The 25368-nt window shown below is 45.9% G+C and overlaps 1 protein-coding gene across 4 annotated transcripts in view; it reads left to right on the top strand.

The window, feature by feature from the left end:
- The window catches only part of CD22 (CD22 molecule), a 182523-nt gene that overhangs the window by 90337 nt on the left and 66818 nt on the right, over nucleotides 1-25368 (top strand). Inside the window, exons 5-6 of one of the 4 annotated variants that reach the window (XM_063942308.1) lie at nucleotides 3090-3338; nucleotides 4870-5124. The exons of the other annotated variants lie outside the window; for them this stretch is intronic. Of the exons in view, the coding sequence (XP_063798378.1) occupies nucleotides 3090-3338; nucleotides 4870-5124 (504 nt within the window). The remainder of the gene's footprint in view (nucleotides 1-3089; nucleotides 3339-4869; nucleotides 5125-25368) is intronic. 4 annotated transcript variants of the gene reach the window in all.

Here is a 25368-nt window from a genome sequence, read left to right on the forward strand (position 1 = left end):
TATATACTGGTGGTCAGGTCACTGGTCACTAGTCACACTGGCAGTGGCACTCCTGCAGCAAAAGTGTGCACTGTTTAATTTTAATATAATATTATGTACTCCTGGCTCCTGCTATAACCTATAACTGGCACTGCAGTAGTGCTCCCCAGTCTCCCCCACAATTATAAGCTGTGTGAGCTGAGCAGTCAGACAGATATATAATATATATAGATGATGCAGCACACTGGCCTGAGCCTGAGCAGTGCACACAGATATGGTATGTATGTGACTGAGTCACTGTGTGCTGTGTATCGCTTTTTTCAGGCAGAGAACGGATTATAAATAAAAGTGGTGGTCACTGGTCACTATCAGCAAAACTCTGCACTGTACACTACTGAGTACTCCTAATGCTCCCCAAAATTAGTAAATCAAGTGTCTAAACGGAGAGGACGCCAGCCATGTCCTCTCCCTATCAATCTCAATGCACGTGTGAAAATGGCGGCGACGCGCGGCTCCTTATATAGAATCCGAGTCTCGCGATAGAATCCGAGCCTCGCGAGAATCCGACAGCGTCATGATGACGTTCGGGCGCGCTCGGGTTAACCGAGCAAGGCGGGAAGATCCGAGTCGCTCGGACTCGTGAAAAAAAACATGAAGTTCTGGCGGGTTCGGATTCAGAGAAACCGAACCCGCTCATCTCTAATTTATACAGCAGTACCACTGGATTTATATGGCAGTACAACTGGACATATAAGGCAGAATCACTGGAATTATATGTCAGTACCACTGGACATATACGGCAGTATCACTGGATTTATACAGCAGTATCACTGGACATATACGGCAGTATCAGTGGATTTAGACAGCAGTATCACTGGATTTATATGGCAGTATCACTGGACTGGTTTATACGCCAGTACCACTGCATTTATACGCCAGTACTACTGGATTTATATGGCAGTACAACTGGACATATAAGGCAGAATCACTGGAATTATATGTCAGTACCACTGCACATATACGGCAGTATCACTGGATTTATACAGCAGTATCACTGGACATATACGGCAGTATCACTGGATTTGTATGGCAGTATCACTGGACTGGATTTATACGCCAGTACCACTGCATTTATACGCCAGTACCACTGGATTTATATGGCAGTACAACTGGACATATAAGGCAGAATCACTGGAATTATATGTCAGTACCACAGGACATATATGGCAGTATCACTGGATTTATACAGCAGTATCACTGGACTTATACGGCAGTATCACTGGTCTGGATTTATACGCCAGTACCACTGGATTTATACGGCAGTACCACTGGACATATATGGCAGTTTCACTGGAATTATATGGCAGTACCACTGGACATATATGGCAGAATCACTGGATTTACTGTATACGGCAGTATCACTGGACTTATACGGCAGTATCACTGGACTGGATTTATACCCCAGTACCACTGGATTTATACGGCGGTATCAGTGGACAGATACGGCAGTATCACTGGAATTATATTGCAGTACCACTAGACACATACGGCAGTATCACTGGACTGGATTTATACGCCAGTACCACTGGATTTATCCGGAAGTACCACTGGACATATCCGGCAGTATCACTGGACGAGATTTATACGGCAGTACCACTGGACATATATGGCAGTAACACTGGATTTATATGGCAGTATCACTGGACTTATACGAGAGAATCACTGGACTGGATTTATACACGAGTACCACGGGATTTATACGGCAGTACCACTAGACATATACGGCAGTATCACTGGAATTATATGGCAGTATCACTGGACATAAACAGCAGTATCACTGGATTTATACGGCAGTACCACTCGACATACAGTATACAGCAGTATCACTGGAATTATATGGCAGTACCACTGGATATATACGGCAGTATCACTGGACTGCATTTATACGCCAGTACCACTGGACATATACGGCAGTACCACTGGACATATATGGCAGTATCACTGGACTGGATCTATACGGCAGTACCACTGGACATATACGGCAGTATCACTGGACTGGATTTAAACGCCAATACCACTGGATTTATACGGCAGTACCACTGGACATATACGGCAGTATAACTGGACATATACGGCAGTACCACTGGACTTATACGAGAGAATCACTGGACTGGATTTATACACGAGTACCACGGGATTTATACGGCAGTACCACTAGACATATACAGCAGTATCACTGGACATATACGGCAGTATCACTGGATTTATATGGCAGTACCAGTGGACTTATACGGCAGTACCAGGGACACCACCACTGGACTGATGGAACACAACACAGCACCACTGTACTGGACTTATACAGCAGCACTGGACATATGGCAGCAGAGGACACCACCATTGTGACTGGACTGATGCAGCACAATACACCAGCATTGAACTGATGCAGGACAACACAGCACCACTGGACTGGACTTATACAGCTACACTGGACATATGGCTGCAGAGGACACCAACACTGTGACTGGCTGGACTGATGCAGCATAAGACACTACACTGGACTGAGCAGCACAAAATAGCACTGGAATCACCACCCCACTTTCCCTCCCGCACAGACACTGAGGATGGAGACATGTGGAGACACAATGCCAGAGTGAAAATGGCAGCGAAGCGCGGCTCCTTATATGGAATCTAAACACCGCGAGAATCCGACAGCGGGATGATGACGTTTTGCCTCGTTCTGGTTTCCGAGTCAGGCCGGAAAACCCGAGCCGGGCTCGGATCCGGGCTCGGGTAGTGAAGTTCGGGAGGTTTTGGTTCTCAGAGAACCGATCCCGCTCATCTCTAATGTAAAGTATTTGATGTTTGGCCATATGGTCCAATACAGTCTATTGCCATCTAAAGTCCTCTGTTTATTCCCATCGGTTTTGCCGTTAGTAAATCGTCACACAATTGACGTCATAACGCAGAAAAACACCAAATGAACCACATTTTACTTTAGTAAATTTACTCCCTGGGATAAATATAGCTACTGTGTGCCTTGCTTTTTTGTGTATTTTCCCATATAGACCAGATGACAGACCCGATATATAATTTTACATTTATTTTTGTAGATGCTCCAAAAAATGTCAAGATTTGGTCTAACAATACAACAACATTCATGGAAAGGGAAAGTATAACCCTGGAGTGTTCTGTGGAGACTAGCAACCCACCAGTTGATTCATTCGTGTGGTACAAAAATGGTAAAGAAATGTACCGCAGTACAAACACAATTACTGTCAGAGAAGCGGGAAAATACTATTGTGAGGCTGACAACACCATCGCCAAAACTCAGTCAAACGTTGTGGAGATATCTGTGCTGTGTAAGTAATCAGGTCCATTGGGAAATTGTTATGTTAAGGTGTAACCGTATATAGGCAAATAATGTATTACCGTCTGATTGGTTTGCATTCTGCATCCTGGTGGTCGGGATGCTGGCGGTCATGTGACCGATGCCGGAATCCCGACACGACTCAGGTAAGTATTAGGGTTCTAGTTAGGGCTAAGGACCGGGGAGGGGGGGGGAGGCAGTTAGGGTTAGGCACTAGGGGGGATAGGGTTATGCCCTAGGGGGGAGGTTAGCCCTAGCCAACATTGCCAGAGAGGGTTAGGGAAGGGAAGGTTAAAAATACTTATCCCCTGCGATGTCGGGATTTCCAGTGTTCAGGATACCGCTGACGGTCATGTGACCGCCGGCATCCCGAACAATGGTGTTTCATATTGAACCCATCTGGTTAACTAAGTCATTAGCGTTTCTACAGGATGCTTCAAAAGTTGCAGTACACCCTTTTGTTTCAAAAACTGTGCAGGAAATGGGAAACGGAATACTCCAGTAAGGTATGGGTGAGGTGGGCTATCTTTTAGGGTATGTACCGAACATGGGCGCCATCTTGAAATCGCCCATCTTGACTGCTATTTCAAATCTGTTTGCAGCAATAAACTTTTCAGCAAATTCTGATGTTGTTTGACATGTTACATGACCCCCTTTCCATTTGAAAAAACTGACTCAGATTCAACATGGCCAATTTCAAGATGGCACCCATATTCTAATACTCACCTTTCCGGAGTCCAGCGTTGGGCGCTGCTCTTGTGGAAAAAATCGCAGCCAAAATGACCGCCGCACATGCGCAGTAGCCAGATTGGTGTCCGGCACGGACGTGCGGTGAGGAAAATAGCTCTGGAGGCACTGTCTTGCACCAGAGCCAGATTTACACGCAATATATGAGCCACAGGGTACATCTGGGCATTATACACAGGTGCAGCAGTATAAACTCCTGGAAATTTGGTGAGTTTTGATCAGAGATGTGTGGAAAAGTTAGCCAGGTGAGGCACTGCCTGCCATAGACTTTTTACTCAAGAGTTTTGGCTATAAAACTTATTAGAATAATGCAAAGAAGATATTTCAAACAAATTATTTGTATTTTTCATATACTTTATACAGTCAAACCTCTGGTACAAACGTTAGTATGACAGGAAAGGCTCTGCCTCACCTGCCTCACCCCACCACACGTCACTGGTGTCCGGAACATGGCGGGTGCCATGTTTCCGGAGACCTGTGCATATGCAGTAGACATATTGCCGGATACTACTGTGCCATACAGAGGAGGGGGCCCACCCGGAGATGCACACGGGCCCCCTCCTCTGTTTAAGCACCCCTGAACTAAGTAATAGATAATCCAATAACTTAATGCCTACAGAGCACTATCACATAACATGGCTGCTATCACTGTTGGTTTTCTAGCATTCTAGTATTCATGTTTGCTACTTTCCATATACTATAGGTGTCCCCTTTGTTCCCCCCTGTCGCCAGGCCTGACTGTAGCTATTCATATTGTGCTTTACAAATGTTTTCAGATGCTCCCAAAAAGACACTTATCAACACAAAGGGGTCCGTAGTAGAAGGAAAGGCTGTTACCCTGACTTGCTCCACTACTGCAAACCCACCGGTCTCTCTTTACACCTGGTGCAAGAATGGAAAGCAGTGTTTCAATAGCACCAACATATATAAGATTAATGCAATAACAACATATGATAGTGGATCTTATACGTGTGCTGCTCACAATAAACTGGGATCAGATGTATCAGACCCTCTAAAAGTGGACGTAAAGTGTAAGTATTTTATTTCTTCAGAGTTATGTAAGGTGATGTACAGTATAACATTATCTAAAATATTGTTGTGAGCGCTTACCCTTGTCAGTTGTATCTTGCACGATAGAAAGGATTTTGTTGATGTGGTGTAAATCCAACCTTCTATCACGTTTAGGAACTGAGGGGTAAATTTACTAAGGTGGGAGATTTTTAGAACTGGTAATGTTGCCCATAGCAACCAATCAGATTATATCTATTATCTGCTAGAAGCAGCTAGAAAAATTGTAAGAAGAATCTGATTGGTTGCCATGGGCAACATCACCAGTTCTAAAAATCTCCCACCTTAGTAAATTTACCCCTGAGTCTTCACACGCAGGGGATCAGCCACGTTCTTCCGCCCGTGCGCGTAATTCCCTAAACGCTCCTATGGTGTATGTGTTACTGGTAGAACAGGCGGCTTATGGGGGAGGGAAATTCCATCAATATAATCTTCCACTGAATGACGCTCCGGACTGTAATTGTAGAGGCCACATTCTGCATTTTGCTGTATTTATAGTTAATAAATGGAGCTGTGATGACGGTTATGATATCAAGTCATAGCGCACAGCGGCTGAGGTATTATAAAGGAGACGTTTGGACGTATAGGGGGGATTTCATGAGGAACGCTTAAGGACAAATTCCAGTGGAGAAATTCCACAACCAAATGTGCCATGAGATGAATATTTTGAGGAAAACTAATGAACATTTGTGTAATTTGAAAGTGATACTTTACACTATAAACAATATTGTTGGTTTCTATGACTACAGAGGACTAATATCATAAGTTGATATACAGAGGTTGCAAAGAAGGATGAATTACATCTGCTATCTTTTTTTCCATGTGTTTAGTAGAGATGAGCGCCTGAAATTTTTCGGGTTTTGTGTTTTGGTTTTGGGTTCGGTTCCGCGGCCGTGTTTTGGGTTCGAACGCGTTTTGGCAAAACCTCACTGAATTATTTTTGTCGGATTCGGGTGTGTTTTGGATTCGGGTGTTTTTTTCCAAAAACACTAAAAAACAGCTTAAATCATAGAATTTGGGGGTCATTTTGATCCCAAAGTATTATTAACCTCAAAAACCATAATTTACACTCATTTTCAGTCTATTCTGAATACCTCACACCTCACAATATTATTTTTAGTCCTAAAATTTGCACCGAGGTCGCTGTGTGAGTAAGATAAGCGACCCTAGTGGCCGACACAAACACCGGGCCCATCTAGGAGTGGCACTGCAGTGTCACGCAGGATGTCCCTTCCAAAAAACCCTCCCCAAACAGCACATGACGCAAAGAAAAAAAGAGGCGCAATGAGGTAGCTGACTGTGTGAGTAAGATTAGCGACCCTAGTGGCCGACACAAACACCGGGCCCATCTAGGAGTGGCACTGCAGTGTCACGCAGGATGTCCCTTCCAAAAAACCCTCCCCAAACAGCACATGACGCAAAGAAAAAAAGAGGCGCAATGAGGTAGCTGTGTGAGTAAGATTAGCGACCCTAGTGGCCGACACAAACACCGGGCCCATCTAGGAGTGGCACTGCAGTGTCACGCAGGATGTCCCTTCCAAAAAACCCTCCCCAATCAGCACATGATGCAAAGAAAAAGAAAAGAAAAAAGAGGTGCAAGATGGAATTATCCTTGGGCCCTCCCACCCACCCTTATGTTGTATAAACAAAACAGGACATGCACACTTTAACCAACCCATCATTTCAGTGACAGGGTCTGCCACACGACTGTGACTGATATGACGGGTTGGTTTGGACCCCCCCCAAAAAAGAAGCAATTAATCTCTCCTTGCACAAACTGGCTCTACAGAGGCAAGATGTCCACCTCATCTTCACCCTCCGATATATCACCGTGTACATCCCCCTCCTCACAGATTATCAATTCGTCCCCACTGGAATCCACCATCTCAGCTCCCTGTGTACTTTGTGGAGGCAATTGCTGCTGGTCAATGTCTCCGCGGAGGAATTGATTATAATTCATTTTAATGAACATCATCTTCTCCACATTTTCTGGATGTAACCTCGTACGCCGATTGCTGACAAGGTGAGCGGCGGCACTAAACACTCTTTCGGAGTACACACTTGTGGGAGGGCAACTTAGGTAGAATAAAGCCAGTTTGTGCAAGGGCCTCCAAATTGCCTCTTTTTCCTGCCAGTATAAGTACGGACTGTGTGACGTGCCTACTTGGATGCGGTCACTCATATAATCCTCCACCATTCTATCAATGTTGAGAGAATCATATGCAGTGACAGTAGACGACATGTCCGTAATCGTTGTCAGGTCCTTCAGTCCGGACCAGATGTCAGCATCAGCAGTCGCTCCAGACTGCCCTGCATCACCGCCAGCGGGTGGGCTCGGAATTCTGAGCCTTTTCCTCGCACCCCCAGTTGCGGGAGAATGTGAAGGAGGAGATGTTGACAGGTCGCGTTCCGCTTGACTTGACAATTTTGTCACCAGCAGGTCTTTCAACCCCAGCAGACCTGTGTCTGCCGGAAAGAGAGATCCAAGGTAGGCTTTAAATCTAGGATCGAGCACGGTGGCCAAAATGTAGTGCTCTGATTTCAACAGATTGACCACCCGTGAATCCTTGTTAAGCGAATTAAGGGCTGCATCCACAAGTCCCACATGCCTAGCGGAATCGCTCCCTTTTAGCTCCTTCTTCAATGCCTCCAGCTTCTTCTGCAAAAGCCTGATGAGGGGAATGACCTGACTCAGGCTGGCAGTGTCTGAACTGACTTCACGTGTGGCAAGTTCAAAGGGCATCAGAACCTTGCACAACATTGAAATCATTCTCCACTGCACTTGAGACAGGTGCATTCCATCTCCTATATCGTGCTCAATTGTATAGGCTTGAATGGCCTTTTGCTGCTCCTCCAACCTCTGAAGCATATAGAGGGTTGAATTCCACCTCGTTACCACTTCTTGCTTCAGATGATGGCAGGGCAGGTTCAGTAGTTTTTGGTGGTGCTCCAGTCTTCTGTACGTGGTGCCTGTACGCCGAAAGTGTCCCGCAATTTTTCTGGCCACCGACAGCATCTCTTGCACGCCCCTGTCGTTTTTAAAAAAATTCTGCACCACCAAATTCAAGGTATGTGCAAAACATGGGACGTGCTGGAATTTGCCCATATTTAATGCACACACAATATTGCTGGCGTTGTCCGATGCCACAAATCCACAGGAGAGTCCAATTGGGGTAAGCCATTCCGCGATGATCTTCCTCAGTTGCCGTAAGAGGTTTTCAGCTGTGTGCGTATTCTGGAAAGCGGTGATACAAAGCGTAGCCTGCCTAGGAAAGAGTTGGCGTTTGCGAGATGCTGCTACTGGTGCCGCCGCTGCTGTTCTTGCGGCGGGAGTCCATACATCTACCCAGTGGGCTGTCACAGTCATATAGTCCTGACCCTGCCCTGCTCCACTTGTCCACATGTCCGTGGTTAAGTGGACATTGGGTACAACTGCATTTTTTAGGAGACTGGTGAGTCTTTTTCTGACGTCCGTGTACATTCTCGGTATCGCCTGCCTAGAGAAGTGGAACCTAGATGGTATTTGGTAACGGGGGCACACTGCCTCAATAAATTGTCTAGTTCCCTGTGAACTAACGGCGGATACCGGACGCACGTCTAACACCAACATAGTTGTCAAGGACTCAGTTATCCGCTTTGCAGTAGGATGACTGCTGTGATATTTCATCTTCCTCGCAAAGGACTGTTGAACAGTCAATTGCTTACTGGAAGTAGTACAAGTGGGCTTACGACTTCCCCTCTGGGATGACCATCGACTCCCAGCGGCAACAACAGCAGCGCCAGCAGCAGTAGGCGTTACACGCAAGGATGCATCGGAGGAATCCCAGGCAGGAGAGGACTCGTCAGACTTGCCAGTGACATGGCCTGCAGGACTATTGGCATTCCTGGGGAAGGAGGAAATTGACACTGAGGGAGTTGGTGGGGTGGTTTGCGTGAGCTTGGTTACAAGAGGAAGGGATTTACTGGTCAGTGGACTGCTTCCGCTGTCACCCAAAGTTTTTGAACTTGTCACTGACTTATTATGAATGCGCTGCAGGTGACGTATAAGGGAGGATGTTCCGAGGTGGTTAACATCCTTACCCCTACTTATTACAGCTTGACAAAGGGAACACACGGCTTGACACCTGTTGTCCGCATTTCTGGTGAAATACCTCCACACCGAAGAGCTGATTTTTTTGGTATTTTCACCTGGCATGTCAACGGCCATATTCCTCCCACGGACAACAGGTGTCTCCCCGGGTGCCTGACTTAAACAAACCACCTCACCATCAGAATCCTCCTGGTCAATTTCCTCCCCAGCGCCAGCAACACCCATATCCTCCTCATCCTGGTGTACTTCAACACTGACATCTTCAATCTGACTATCAGGAACTGGACTGCGGGTGCTCCTTCCAGCACTTGCAGGGGGCGTGCAAATGGTGGAAGGCGCATGCTCTTCACGTCCAGTGTTGGGAAGGTCAGGCATCGCAACCGACACAATTGGACTCTCCTTGTGGATTTGGGATTTCAAAGAACGCACAGTTCTTTGCGGTGCTTTTGCCAGCTTGAGTCTTTTCAGTTTTCTAGCGAGAGGCTGAGTGCTTCCATCCTCATGTGAAGCTGAACCACTAGCCATGAACATAGGCCAGGGCCTCAGCCGTTCCTTGCCACTCCGTGTGGTAAATGGCATATTGGCAAGTTTACGCTTCTCCTCCGACAATTTTATTTTAGGTTTTGGAGTCCTTTTTTTACTGATATTTGGTGTTTTGGTTTTGACATGCTCTGTACTATGCCATTGGGCATCGGCCTTGGCAGACGACGTTGCTGGCATTTCATCGTCTCGGCCATGACTAGTGGCAGCAGCTTCAGCACGAGGTGGAAGTGGATCTTGATCTTTCCCTAATTTTGGAACCTCAACATTTTTGTTCTCCATATTTTAATAGGCACAACTAAAAGGCACCTCAGGTAAACAATGGAGATGGATGGATTGGATACTAGTATACAATTATGGACGGGCTGCCGAGTGCCGACACAGAGGTAGCCACAGCCGTGAACTACCGCACTGTACTGTGTCTGCTGCTAATATATAGACTGGTTGATAAAGAGATAGTATACTCGTAACTAGTATGTATGTATAAAGAAAGAAAAAAAAACCACGGTTAGGTCACTGGTATATACAATTATGGACGGGCTGCCAAGTGCCGACACAGAGGTAGCCACAGCCGTGAACTACCGCACTGTACTGTGTCTGCTGCTAATATATAGACTGGTTGATAAAGAAATAGTATACTCGTAACTAGTATGTATGTATAAAGAAAGAAAAAAAAACCACGGTTAGGTCACTGGTATATACAATTATGGACGGGCTGCCGAGTGCCGACACAGAGGTAGCCACAGCCGTGAACTACCGCACTGTACTGTGTCTGCTGCTAATATATAGACTGGTTGATAAAGAGATAGTATACTCGTAACTAGTATGTATGTATAAAGAAAGAAAAAAAAACCACGGTTAGGTCACTGGTATATACAATTATGGACGGGCTGCGGAGTGCCGACACAGAGGTAGCCACAGCCGTGAACTACCGCACTGTACTGTGTCTGCTGCTAATATATAGACTGGTTGATAAAGAGATAGTATACTCGTAACTAGTATGTATGTATAAAGAAAGAAAAAAAAACACGGTTAGGTGGTATATACAATTATGGACGGGCTGCCGAGTGCCGACACAGAGGTAGCCACAGCCGTGAACTACCGCACTGTACTGTGTCTGCTGCTAATATATAGACTGGTTGATAAAGAGATAGTATACTCGTAACTAGTATGTATGTATAAAGAAAGAAAAAAAAACCACGGTTAGGTCACTGGTATATACAATTATGGACGGGCTGCCGAGTGCCGACACAGAGGTAGCCACAGCCGTGAACTACCGCACTGTACTGTGTCTGCTGCTAATATATAGACTGGTTGATAAAGAGATAGTATACTCGTAACTAGTATGTATGTATAAAGAAAGAAAAAAAAACCACGGTTAGGTCACTGGTATATACAATTATGGACGGGCTGCCGAGTGCCGACACAGAGGTAGCCACAGCCGTGAACTACCGCACTGTACTGTGTCTGCTGCTAATATATAGACTGGTTGATAAAGAGATAGTATACTCGTAACTAGTATGTATGTATAAAGAAAGAAAAAAAAACCACGGTTAGGTCACTGGTATATACAATTATGGACGGGCTGCCGAGTGCCGACACAGAGGTAGCCACAGCCGTGAACTACCGCACTGTACTGTGTCTGCTGCTAATATATAGACTGGTTGATAAAGAGATAGTATACTCGTAACTAGTATGTATGTATAAAGAAAGAAAAAAAAACCACGGTTAGGTCACTGGTATATACAATTATGGACGGGCTGCGGAGTGCCGACACAGAGGTAGCCACAGCCGTGAACTACCGCACTGTACTGTGTCTGCTGCTAATATAGACTGGTTGATAAAGAGATAGTATACTACTAATATTATATACTGGTGGTCAGGTCACTGGTCACTAGTCACACTGGCAGTGGCACTCCTGCAGCAAAAGTGTGCACTGTTTAATTTTAATATAATATTATTTATCATGTACTCCTGGCTCCTGCTATAACAACCTGCAGTGCTCCCCAGTCTCCCCCACAATTATAAGCTTTATATACAATACATTGATGTGCAGCACACTGGGCTGAGCAGTGCACACAGACTGAGTCACTGTGTGACTGTGTATCGTTTTTTTCAGGCAGAGAACGGATATATTAAATAAAACAAACAACTGCACTGTCTCTGGTGGTCACTGGTCACTGTGGTCGTCAGTCACTAAACTCTGTCTGCACTCTCTTCTAATCTACAGTATCACAGCAATCTCTCTCTCTCTCTCTCTTCTAAATCTAATCTAAATGGAGAGGACGCCAGCCACGTCCTCTCCCTATCAATCTCAATGCACGTGTGAAAATGGCGGCGACGCGCGGCTCCTTATATAGAATCCGAATCTCGCGAGAATCCGACAGCGTCATGATGACGTTCGGGCGCGCTCGGGTTAACCGAGCAAGGCGGGAAGATCCGAGTCGCTCGGACCCGTGAAAAAAAAAGTGAAGTTCGTGCGGGTTCGGATTCAAAGAAACCGAACCCGCTCATCTCTAGTGTTTAGTACATAGTGGGGCCCCCAGAGTCAACTTGGCTTTGTAGTTTATCCCTCTTTGCATTAGAAATCACATTACTGTATGCATGACATTGGCTCCTCAGACATATAACACACTCCTTGGTTATTTTTGGACTTGGGTTGAGCTTTATAGAAAATGCTATACCTTTGAATAATTTAAGTGTATTACTATGACTAAGATCTCATGTGTTTGCTGTCGGCCAGTGCCATCTAGTGTCCTCAAACTGCTACTGTTCTTGGCATTACCAAGTGGTAACTTTTTTTATACTGCAGTTGTGGCTAATTCAGAAGAGGATGGAGTTGCTATAGCAGCTGTATAGCTCTGTATGTAAATGCAGCAGGTGGCGTCTATTACAAGTAGATGTCTCCTGCTGCAGTAATGATCTGAGCTGCGTCTTAGGATGCAGCATTCGTTCACTGCGACACCATCTGGTGGCCTGTGGCACCCATGGAGTTGTGCAAGCCGCCTGCACCAGATCCTTGTAAGAGGCCAGGAAATCCTGGCCTCTTCCCTCTTCTTTTCTCAAATGGAGGCAGCCACTGCCCCCTCCCCACCCCCAAACGGCATCAGGCTGTCATTCGCTGACAGTCTCATGCCGTCCTTTGTCTTGCCGTAGGACCCGTTTGTTGCCTTCTTACTGTTGTCTGTCTGAGACAAACGGTGAGGTCAGACAGATGCTGCTGGTAGTGCCCTGTCCGCCAGCACAGGGGACAGGGAGCGTGACGCACTGACCAGAGGCGGAACTACCGCCAGTGCAACCAGTGCGTTGCACTGGGGCCCGCCACTGACTAGGGGCCCAAAGCAGCGCGGCATGTAATGAGTCAGTTTGACTCATTACATGCCGCTGTGTGCTGCGGGCAACCGCCGCCCGCAGCACACAGCCGCCGCCGAGGACAGGAGAGGAGCAGCGGCTATGGGGGTGAAGGAGGAGGAAGGAGGTGGAGGAGGGAGCCGCAGCAGCGCATTGTAATTGGTAGAGACGCTGCTGCTGTCGCTTTCCTTCCCCATAGGCTGTCCTCCGCCGCTGTGAATGCTGGGAAGCGCATCCCAGCATTCACAGCGGCGGAAGACAGCCAATGGGGAAGGAAAGGGACAGCAGCAGCAGCAGCGTCTCTACCAATTACAATGCGCTGCTGCGGCTCCCTCCTCCACCTCCTTCCTCCTCCTTCTCTCCTGCCCGGGATCATCATCTGCCAGAAGTTGCACGAGGAGCCTGACCCTGCGGAGACTGTAAGTATAATTCTCTTTCTTTCTTTCTTTCTTTCTTTCTTTCTTTCTTTCTTTCTTTCTTTCTTTCTTTCTTTCTTTCTTTCTTTCTTTCTTTCTTTCTTTCTTTCTTTCTTTCTTTCTTCTCCTCAATGTGTAAAAAGAGGGTCACTGTCTGCCGTAATGTGTAAAACGGGGATCACTGTCTGCCGTTATGTGTAAAAAGGGGGTCACTGTCTGCCGTTATGTGTAAAAAGGGGGAGGCTGTCTGCCGTTATGTGTAAAAAGGGGGACGCTGTCTGCCGTACTGGGTAAAAAGGGGGACGCTGTCTGCCATAATGTGTAAAAAGAGGACGCTGTCTGCCGTAATGTGTAAAAAATGGGACGCTGTCTCCCGTAATGTGTAAAAAGAGGACGCTGTCTGCCGTAATGTGTAAAAAAATGGGACGCTGTCTGCCGTAATGTGTAAAAAATGGGACGCTGTCTACCGTAATGTGTATAAAGGGGGTCGCTGTCTGCCGTTATGTGTAAAAAGGGGACGCTGTCTACCGTTATGTGTAAAAAATGGGACGCTGTCTGCCATAATGTGTAAAAAGGGGGTCGCTGGGTGCCGTAATGTGTAAAAAGGGGACGCTGTCTGCCGTAATGTGTAAAAAAGGGGATGCTGTCTGCCGTAATGTGTAAAAAGAGGACGCTGTCTGCCGTAATGTGTAAAAAATTGGACGCTGCCTGCCGTTATGTGTAAAAAGGGGATGCTGTCTGACGTAATGTGTAAAAAATGGGACGCTGTCTACCGTAATGTGTACAAAGAGGATGCTGTCTGCCGTAATGTGTAAAAAGGGGGACGCTGTCTACCGTTATGTGTAAAAAGGGGACTCTGTCTGCCGTTATGTGTAAAAAAGGGGATGCTGTTTGCCGTAATGTGTAAAAAATGGGACGCTGTCTGCCGTAATGTGTAAAAAGGGGACGCTGTGGTACTATTTTGTGGCCACACCCCTTCCCCACAAAGCCATGCCCCTATATTTTTTTGCGCGCCTGCGGCGCGCACTGCCCCTGTTTTACATGGAGGTTGGGGGGATCCGATGCCATTTCTTGCACACAGTGACGGCACTGTTGCTAGGTATCCATTTCTCTGGCCATGAGCAGGTCCCCCTCACCAGATCCTCTCCAGGGGTGAGGGTGTGGACTTGGATGGGATGGGGGAGCCCAAAGCATTTTGTCGCACCTGGGCCCACTGCTCGCTAGTTCCGCCACTGGCACTGGCGTATCTATAATGGGTGCAGTGTGTGCGCTGCACACGGGCCCCTGAGTCCAGAGGGGGCCCACACCGCACACACTGCACCCATTTTTTCTACACTTACCTTTCCGGCGTCAACCGGTGACTGTGTGTGGGCCCCCTCCTCTCCTGTAGCCGTCACCGCCGCTGCTAGCGCACTGAGAGTCTACAGCGCATGCGCAGGACTCTGTAAAATGGCGCTGCTGCCATTTTTCTGAGCCCTGCGCATACGTTGTATTCTGGCACTGTGCCAGAGTCTCAGCGCTGACAGCGGCGGATAGCTACAGGAGAGGAGGGGGCCGCTGGCGTGACGCGACGTTGGTGTCACACTCCCGGTATCCCTAGCTAAATACAGTAAGAACCTGTCATGCTGGGCAGCACTGTGTGCAGCCGGTGCAGTGTGTGCAGCCGGTGCAGTGTTTGCAGCCGGTGCAGTGTGTGCAGCCGGTGCAGTGTGTGCAGCCGATGCAGTGTGTGCAGCTATTGGCAGCACTAAGGTGTTAGGGTGGTACTGCATACTGGCTGTTAATTTCTTAATGGTACATCCATACTTGCACCACTGAGTATAACCCTATTTATGAAACATTTCTTGCATTCATTTTGTTTCGGAACTGGGCGTACAGAAGTAAGAGCAATGCATAGGTGTACGCATTTTTAGCTGCATCTCCACTTGCTTGGAAGGGAAGTTAGTACATACCAGGGGCCCAGTCTACTGCTCCTGGTGCTTGTTCTGTAAAGTCATGATGACAAACCAGGGCCGTTTCTTGGGGCAGGCGAGCAGTGCAACCGCACTTGGCGCCCGCCGCGGCACTAACTGTGGCTCCCTGCTTCCCCCTCCTATTTCTCCCCGAGTAACCCGCTCGGGGGGGGGGCGGAGTTTCACGGAATGACGCGGTTGTGTCGTTATGTCACGACGCAACCCCGTCACTCCGCGAAACTCCCCCCCACGCGGAGTACAGAGGGGGATCCAAGTTAGGAAGAGGGAAAGGCCGGCGCAAGGAGCGACTGCTGAGGCGGGCCGAAGAGCGGTAATCGCCACTGTAAGTATGCTCTCTCTCTCTCAGTGTGTAAAATGGGAACACATGCCGTAATGTGTGAAATGGGGACTCTTGCCTGCCGTAGTGTGGGGATTTAATGTATCAAGGGCATTGCAGTGTGTGGCATAATATGGTGCAGGGGGCATTACTGTGTGGGGCTTAATATGGTAGAATTTTTTTTTTCCTGTGGTGGTCGTGATCTGTTGGAGCAGGGTCAAAAACTGGATTGTGAGGCAGTCTTTTCAGACGAGGCCATGCCAATTTAAATGAGACCACACCCATTTAGATGAGGCCACGCCCCCTTGTCTGGTGCGCACATAAGTTTTTTTTTTTTTATCTAGGTGTGTGGGGGGGCCACATTTTTTTATGTCATGGGGGGCGCATTTTTAAATCTCGCACTGGGAGCCAAATTGGCTAGAAACAGCCCTGTGGCAATCACGCAGGGAGGTGAATTGCCCAATGCAATCCTGGGTCTTGCTTTGGTCTGGTCTGGCTGCAAAGAAACGTACAGCGAACAGACTGTATACTTTTTTTTCTATGCGACACAGCATCTTATTTACAGCAAAGTTGCATTTATCTTTGCATTTGCAGTCTCTAGGGGTTGTTAACCATTGCAGACTTTGAGGCTATAATAGTTATATTTACTGTGACCACATTATTATTATAGCCATTCTCACTTAGACCAATGGATAAAAATATGCAGCGATTCAGTATGTAGTTTCACTAAACAAGGAATGAGTTTAAATAAAAATCAAAAACAAGGTATTTATAATAAAAATAAAATGTTGTGATTAGAGGGGTTGTCTCTTTGCTTTATTGCCCACATTGCTGTGGGATCAGCTCCCTCCAAGTGAGAATATTCCTGTGTACCCTGCAGTAGCAATAGTGGTTTGGAATTCTGTGTTTTCAAGGTTGCCCAGAGTCAGCCGGGAATAATCACCGGAGAACAGGAAGAATTTAAAACTCCCATTCACCCAGAGTTCTGTGCACTGATGCTGATTAGCAGCCAGTAAGTAGGCCAGAGTCTCCATAGTGTCAGGGACTGATGATATTGGCTGTGACAGAGGAGCATAGCAGACTGTGGCTTCAGTTCATTGCAGTAGACTGATAATTAAGCATTTTAGTGCCGGGACATTTACTTTTCACTTGTTTTATTTAATAAATCTGTGAAGGATAAAGGGGGTAATTCAGAGTTGATCGCTGCAGCAAATTTGTTAGCAGTTGGGCAAAACCATGTGCACTGCAGGGGGGAGCAGATGTAACATGTGCAGAGAGAGTTAGATTTGGGTAGGGTGTGTTCAAACTGAAATCTAAATTCTAGTGTAAAAATAAAGCAGCCAGTATTTACTCTGCACAGAAACAAAATAACCCACCCAAATCTAACTCTCTCTGCAAATGTTATATCTGCCCCACCTGCAGTGCACATGGTTTTGACCAACAGCTAATAAATTTGCTGATGTGATCAACTCTGAATTACCTCCAAAGTACAGTGTCTGATATCATTAAAGATACTGCTTCACCGTCTTGAGTCCTCATTTCTACAACCCTGTTATATTTGATGACCCATATGGGTTACTGTGCTGGTCTTGCACATCCCAGATGCCAAAAGCCTCCGGCGTGGCAAAGCATTTAACGAGGCAGACCATTTCAGAATATGTGAGTATGGCTGGCGTGTCATAAAAAGAATCTGATATGAATTGCTGTGTTCTGTTGGAAAAAAAATAATAATAAAGGTTTCTTTACTGCAGTGCTTAAACATGTTTTTCAAGCAAAATGCAGGCAGCCTATTCTCCAAGTGTTGATTGCATACTGTGTAGTTTAAATCCACATGCTGCCTGAGAGCAATGTTCACCTTATTTAATTTCATTAACCATTGCATTGCTGAAAAGGAAAAAAAACAGTGAATTAGGTTATAAATGTTTAATCTACCTGTATATATTTGTTGTTAGAGAACACTGGCTTCTCATTGCTCTTATTTAAGAGCACCTACATTTTTGCATACACCTTCAGATGGTTCAGTATGCTTGACCGGCGCACGGGGTGACGAATGTCAGTATACCGGCATCGGCATCCCGTGCGGGGGAATGCCGGCAGGGGGAGAGTACAACTAAGCCCCTTGTAGGCTCAGTGGCGAGTTTAGCTCGCCACAGGTTCTATTCTCCCTCTATGGGTGTCGTGGACAGCCATAGAGGGGGAATCGCCTCCCTCGCCAGTATATTGGCGGCAGTATGGTGCCCCCGTTCGGGATCCCGGCATCTTTGTTGTGACCGCCGGAATCCCGACGATCGGTATGCTAACGGCATACCCCTTCAGAAGCAACAATGGAGGAATTTGTTTGCACTATAGCAAATTTGTTGGCCTCTCAATAGAGGACAGAGCAGAAAATGTTACAGCTGGTAACCCAGTCAGTGAAAACAACAGGTGCACTTTAAAAAATGTCTGCCTCAGACGACCCAGAGGCATACTTATTAATATTTGAGAGAGTCGCACAATGTTTAAAATGTACAGCCGCTTCATAGGCTTATAAGCTTGCCCCCAAGCTCACTGGCGAAGCCCAAAAGGCATATGAAGATCTATTAATTTATTTATTAGCAGTTTCTTATATAGTGCAGCATATTCTGTTGCGCTTTACAATTAGAACAACAGTAATAGAACAAAACTGGGCAAAAACAGACAGACATAGTGGTAGGAAGGCCCTGCTCACAAGCTTACAATCTATAGGGAAATAGGCATTGATACACAAGGATAGAGTGCTTAATGGTCCTCTAGATTGCCAGGTTCTTAATGGGTTGTATGATATGATCACCCAGCAATGTTGAAAGCCAAAATGTGAGGTTACAGTATGTGTACTGTACAGAGACGATGTGATTAGAAAGAGAAGCATTGAAGGTTATGTGGGTGCATCTGGAATTTGATAGGCTTGTCTGAAGAGGTGAGTTTTCAGGGAACGTTTAAAGGTTCGGAGACTAGAGGTAAGTCTTATTGTGTGTTACAGAAAAATATGACCTGGTCAAAAATGACATTTTGGCACAGTCAGCACTTACTCCAGCTGAGAAGGCACATCGCATTCATGGGTGAGCCCTACTATAAGGGGTTCCAATTCAGAAGCAAGTTGCAGAACCACCCAGGCAGGGGAAAAGTTGGCTAAAGACACTGCTACACAGATTGTGGAAATGGTAGTTATTGACTAGTGCATAAGGACCTTGGGTCGAAGTATGCAGCGATGGATGGTACACGCCGATCCTCAAAACTTGGAGAAGTTAATTACAGTATTGGAGAGGTATGAAAATGCAGGAAGTATGGCAAAGATGCCAGAAAAGAGACCAGGGAATAGGCGCCCTGTTAAGTTGGCACCCCACTGGCCTGTGACTTCATCTACACCCACTGTTTGTGGAGATCCCAATGGAGACTCCAGTGTCGTCTGCTATGAGTGCGGAGAGCCAGGTCACATAAGGCGGGCCTGTCCAAAGAAGTCAAAGCCTATAGAATGTGGTGTGGCCAACACAGTTATTTGAGGTACTCTGTTTACATGGATCTATGGAACGTTTTTCCTGTGTGCGAGTGAGTCTCACCACAAAGGGTTACACTTATGAGGTAGTAACCACAGTTGTTTCTAAGTTCTCTTACCCACTGATATTGGGATGCATCTTCCTAGGGTTCAGTGAGCTCTTAAAGACACCTCAGAGACATGAAAAGAATAACGCCTCTAAGTCCCTTCCTCAGAAGGTGAAGAGGTATGTGAAGGCAACAACTAATCTTCAGTGAGGAACCCTCACAGGAATTCATATCGGAGGAATATACTCATATTCCAATGTGGGATACACTGCCGGATGACATAGATTTACAAAGCTTTGCCATAACAGCAGAATGACGCTGCCCTCGAGAATATTATGACCCTTCTCATCAAGGTGATGTCAAGGCAAAAAGCACGTTCCCACCAGAAGGCACTTCATATTTTATCCTCAAGTCAGACCTACTATATATGGGTAATAGGGAACAAGGGAAGAAAGTCAAACAATTATTGATGCCCAGGGTGCATGTCCCACTAGTACTACAAGCCACTCACACCCATCTCTGTGGAGGTCATCTCAGTGAGGAAAAGACCCTAGATCGTATCCTGCTTGAGATCTTTTGGCCAGGAGTCACATCTGAAGTCAAGAAGTACAGTGTCCTGTATCCCAGAGGACCAGTCCAAGACCACATTTAAGGGCTCCTCTGGTCCCAATACCTGTTAGTGGAATACCATTTGACAGCATTGTAATGTATCTAGTGGGTCAACTGGAGAAACTGAAATGAGGTAACCAATATGTCCTGGTAATCTTGGACTATGCCACTCGTTCTCCAGAAGTGATACCCCTGTGGAACACCAAGACAACTACCATTGCCAAGGAATTGCTCCTCCTCTTTTCTCAACTCAGGTTTCCTAAGGAAATCCTTACAGATCAAGGGACTCCATTCATGTCCCAGATAATGTCATGTTATGTAGGAGGTTTGAAATAATTCGTCTTCATACCTCAGTTTACCACCCAAAGGCTAGAAAAAAGATTAAATAGTACCTTAAAGTCATGATTCACCAGGCTGTCCTGAAAAATAAATGGGAGTGGAATGAAGTACTCCCTTACCTCATGTTTACCATACGTGAGGTACCTCAATTTTCAACAGGATTCAGCCCTTTCGACCTTCTCTTTGGGAGGCAACCTAGAGGCATTTTGGACATTTTGAAAGAAGGCTGGGAACAGCAGAAGATAGAGGAACCAAATATTGTGGAATTTATTAAGAAATTATATAAATGACTGTATAAAATAAGTTCTATTGTTCATGACAGAGGCTCAAAGTTGGCAAAAGCAAGCCTATGATGCTTTAGTGCAAGTTTGAAAGTTCCATCCAGGGGACAAGGATTTAGTGTTAGTACCAACAAAAGAAAGCGATTTGTTTGTTCATTGGCACTGCCCTTTCTGGGTCGTATAAACTGTAGGACTGGTAAATTACCATGTCAGACAGACAGGAAGGAGGAATACAGCGCAAATATACCATATTAACTTGCTTAAACCCTGGCAAGAGGGTAGGTCAATTCTTATATCCCTGGCTTGGTCACTTTGTTCTCTCACTGTTCCCTGAAGGCATATATTGTCTGCAGAGCAGTGGGCAGAGTAAAACCCGGTGTCTGCAGAAAAAGGAGGGTGGTTACTCCTCTACCAAAACACACCACATTCATGGGATATGAGGAAGACACGCCTGGAAAGGTGGTCCGGAAATCTAAATGGTGTCGAGCATCAAGAAGGAAAAAAATGATCTTCCCCAAGCTTGGAAAGGTGAAAGGAGGGGATGTGTGGTGAGAGGGGATGTCTCTCACCTGAATTTGCCACATTCCTGTCGGATCAGCTCCCTCCAAGGAAGAGCAAAGCAAAGCCTGCGCACTCCAGAGTCAGCTGGGAATTATCACCAGAGAACCGGAAGAATTTAAAACTCCCATTCACCCAGAGTTCTGTGCACTGATGCTGATTAGCAGCCAATAAGTAGGCCAGAGTCTCCATAGTGCCAGGGACTGCTGATATTGGTTGTGACAGAGGAGCATAGCAGACTGTAGCTGCAGACCATTGCAGCAGACTGATTATTGAGCACTTTAGTCCTGGGACATTTACTTTTAACCTGTTTATGTATTTAATGTGTCTGTGAAGGATAAAGTACAGTGTCTGATGCTATTAAAGATGCTGCTTCACCGTGAACCTGCCTGTTGTGAGTCCTCTTTTCTACAAACACGTTGCAAATATACATTCAGTATCCTACACAGCAGTCTTCTATTATGTGTGATATCATATTACTAGCCTCAATCCTAACATGATAAATACTTCTATTCTGTGTATTTTGTATTGTACATCCCAGTCCCTTGAGAGTAAATATGTCTGTGTACTTGCAATACTGACAAAGTTTATTTTCTGAAGTAAACTACTGTATAATTTCTCTATTGTGTACAAAACTATGTATTATAAATTATAATTGCCTGGTATCAGAATATTATTGTTCCCTGATTGACTAGACCTCTGCTGAATGCAAATGACACCACAATTATAGAATATGTATGGTAATAGACATGCTCCTTTCATTGATAATTAGAATATATTTCATGACAGGCCCTCCTTGCTTCACTCTGATTTTTTAAAATTGTATATTTGAAAAAAAAAAAACAACCTAGCAATCCTGTAGGGAACAACATTTTTTTTTTCAAATGCAAAATTAAAAAATGTGTGACCCAACCGGCCGCTACAGAAAAGCAGCAGACAATTACCAGAAACAAGTTATCTGAACTTAAATTTTAGTCCACTTAGAATTTAGTCCAATAGAGTATGATAATCAGTCCTTGCGCTAATCTTTGTTTCATTAGGAAAAGTCCATGTAATAATCAACCATATACCTCCACTGTCTCAGGTTTCAAAATGGTTCATGCAAAGAAATAACACAAACAAAAACACTAATTAGAATCTGTCTTTGATTAATTGGGTTTGAAAGTGAAAAGGTGGAAGTTGCTGACTCATCACCAAGGGAACAACCCAAATGTTGTGATGGGTTCTATTTCAATCACCAAATGCACCACTGTATTATGTGTGATTATGAACAGGTATCCAATATGGGGGTATATTTACTAAGCTCCCGATTTTGACCGAGATGCCGTTTTTTCTTCAAAGTGTCATCTCGGTAATTTACTAAACTCAAATCACGGCAGTGATGAGGGCATTCGAATTATTTTGGAAGTCCTGAAAAAAAATTACGAATGAATACACCATCGGTCAAATACACCAGCAAATTAGTAGAACTCGGTCATTTACTAAAAAGTGCAAATCTCAAAATAGCCAAACACTGCCGTGAAAAAGTTAAATTCGTAAAAAAGTGCTAAAAAAAACAGACCTGCTTTTTGAGCCGTGATTGGATAGGCATGCACGGATCCATGAGATCCGTGCATGTATATCAGTGGGAAGGGGTGGGAAAGTGTTAATTTGTAAAAAAAAAATTGCATGGGGTCCCCCCTCCTAAGCATAACCAGCCTCGGGCTCTTTGAGCCGACCCTGGTTGCAGAAATATGGGGAAAAAATGGACAGGGGTTCCCCCATATTTAAACAACCAGCATCGGGCTCTGCGCCTGGTCCTGGTTCCAAAAATACGGGGGACAAAAAGCGTAGGGGTCCCCCGTATTTTTGAAACCAGCACCGGGCTCCACTAGCTGGACAGATAATGCCACAGCCGGGGGTCACTTTTATACAGTGCCTTGCGGCCGTGGCATCAAATATCCAACTAGTCACCCCTGGCCGGGGTACCCTGGGGGAGTGGGGACCCCTTCAATCAAGGGGTCCCCCCCAGCCACCCAAGGGCCAGGGATGAAGCCCGAGGCTGTCCCCCCCATCCAATGGGCTGCAGATGGGGGGCTGATAGCCTTTGTTGAAATAGTTTGATATTGTTTTTAGTAGCAGTACTACAAGTCCCAGCAAGCCTCCCCCGCAAGCTGGTACTTGAAGAACCACAAGTACCAGCATGCGGCGGAAAAATGGGCCCGCTGGTACCTGTAGTACTACTACTAAAAAAATACCCCAATAAAGACATCACACACACACCTTGAAAGTATAACTTTATTACATCCATCCACACCTCCATATACACATACTTACCTTATGTTCCCACGCAGGTCGGTCCTCTTCTCCAGTAGTATCCATGGTGTACCTGTTGAAAAAATTATACTCACCAAATCCAGTGTAGAAGGCTCCTCGGATAATCCTTTTGTAATCCACGTACTTGAAAAAATAAAAAAATGGAGACCCGATCTCGCACTGAAAGGGGCCCCATGTTTTCACATGGGACCTCTTTCCCCGAATGCCAGAAACCCCCTCTGACTTCTGTCTAAGTGGGTTTCTTCAGCCAATCTCCCTGAGCCACGTTGTAGCACCCTCCTGATCGGCTGTGTGCTCCTGTACTGACTGACAGGTGGCACACGGCAGTGTTACAATGTAGCGCCTATGCGCTCCATTGTAAACAATGGTGGGAACTTTGTGGTCAGCGGTGAGGTCAGTTTCGGTCAACCGCTGAGCAAAAAGTTCCCACCATTGGTTACAATGGAGCGCATAGGCGCTACATTGTAACACTGCCGTGTGCCGCCTGTCAGTCAGTACAGGAGCACACAGCCGATCAGGAGGGTGCTACAACGTGGCGCTCCCTGATTGGCTGAAGAAACCCACTTAGACAGAAGTCAGAGGGGGTTTCTGGCATTCGTGGAAAGGGGTCCCATGTGAAAACATGGGGCCCCTTTCAGTGCGAGGTCGGGTCTCCGTTTTTTTATTTTTTCAAGTACGTGGATTACAAAAGGATTATCCGAGTAGCCCTCTACACAGGATTTGGTGAGTATAATTTTTTCAACAGGTACACCATGGATTCTACTGGAGAAGAGGACCGACCTGCGTGGGAACATAAGGTAAGTATGTGTATATGGTGGTATGGATGGATGTAATAAAGTTATACTATCAAGGTGTGTGTGTGTTGTCTTTATTGGGGTATTTTTTTAGTAGTAGTACTACAGGTACCAGCGGGCCCGTTTTTCCGCCGCATGCTGGTACTTGTGGTTCTCCAAGTACCAGCTTGCGGTGGAGGCTTGCTGGGCCTTCTAGTACTGCTACTAAAAACAATATCAAACTATTTCAACAAAGGCTATCAGCCCCCCATCCGCAGCCCATTGGATGGGGGGGACAGCCTCGGGCTTCACCCCTGGCCCTTGGGTGGCTGGGGGGGGGACCCCTTGATTGAAGGAGTCCCCACTCACCCAGGGTACCCCGGCCAGGGGTGACTAGTTGGATATTTGATGCCACGGCCGCAGGGCACTGTATAAAAGTGACCCCCGGCTGTGGCATTATCTGTCCAGCTAGTGGAGCCCGGTGCTGGTTTCAAAAATACGGGGGACCCCTACGCTTTTTGTCCCCCGTATTTTTTGCACCAGGACCAGGCGCAGAGCCCGGTGCTGGTTGTTTAAATATGGGGGAACCCCTGTCCATTTTTTCCCCATATTTCTGCAACCAGGATCGGCTCAAAGAGCCCGAGGCTGGTTTGCCTTAGGAGGGGGGACCCCACGCATTTTTTTTTTCCATTTAAACTATTTTTTTGTTTTTTACAAGGTGCACAATGAAGCCCAGCACGGATCTCTCAGATTCGGCCGAGATTCATTGTATTAAAGTCGGCAGTGTTTTACAATTCACTCACGTAAAACACTGCCAAAAAAACTGAATGACATCGACATCGGAAAACCCGAAAATGCAGAACACGGCAGCTTAGTAAATTAGTCGTAATCAATTCAAAAAGTTGCAATTTTACACTTTCGATGTCATTCGTGATTGAACTTTGACCTCTTTCGGAAAAATACGAATTTTAGTAAATATACCCCATGCAATCATATCACAATGTATATTGATTAGCTGATCCTCACAGTTTCTCTTACTTGAAAACAGCTGATCTATGCACATAAAGGTTTCTTTTCATCCCATGTA

The sequence above is a fragment of the Pseudophryne corroboree genome, chromosome 10 (genome assembly GCF_028390025.1).
Source record: "Pseudophryne corroboree isolate aPseCor3 chromosome 10, aPseCor3.hap2, whole genome shotgun sequence".
Classification (NCBI taxonomy): Eukaryota; Metazoa; Chordata; class Amphibia; order Anura; family Myobatrachidae; genus Pseudophryne; species Pseudophryne corroboree.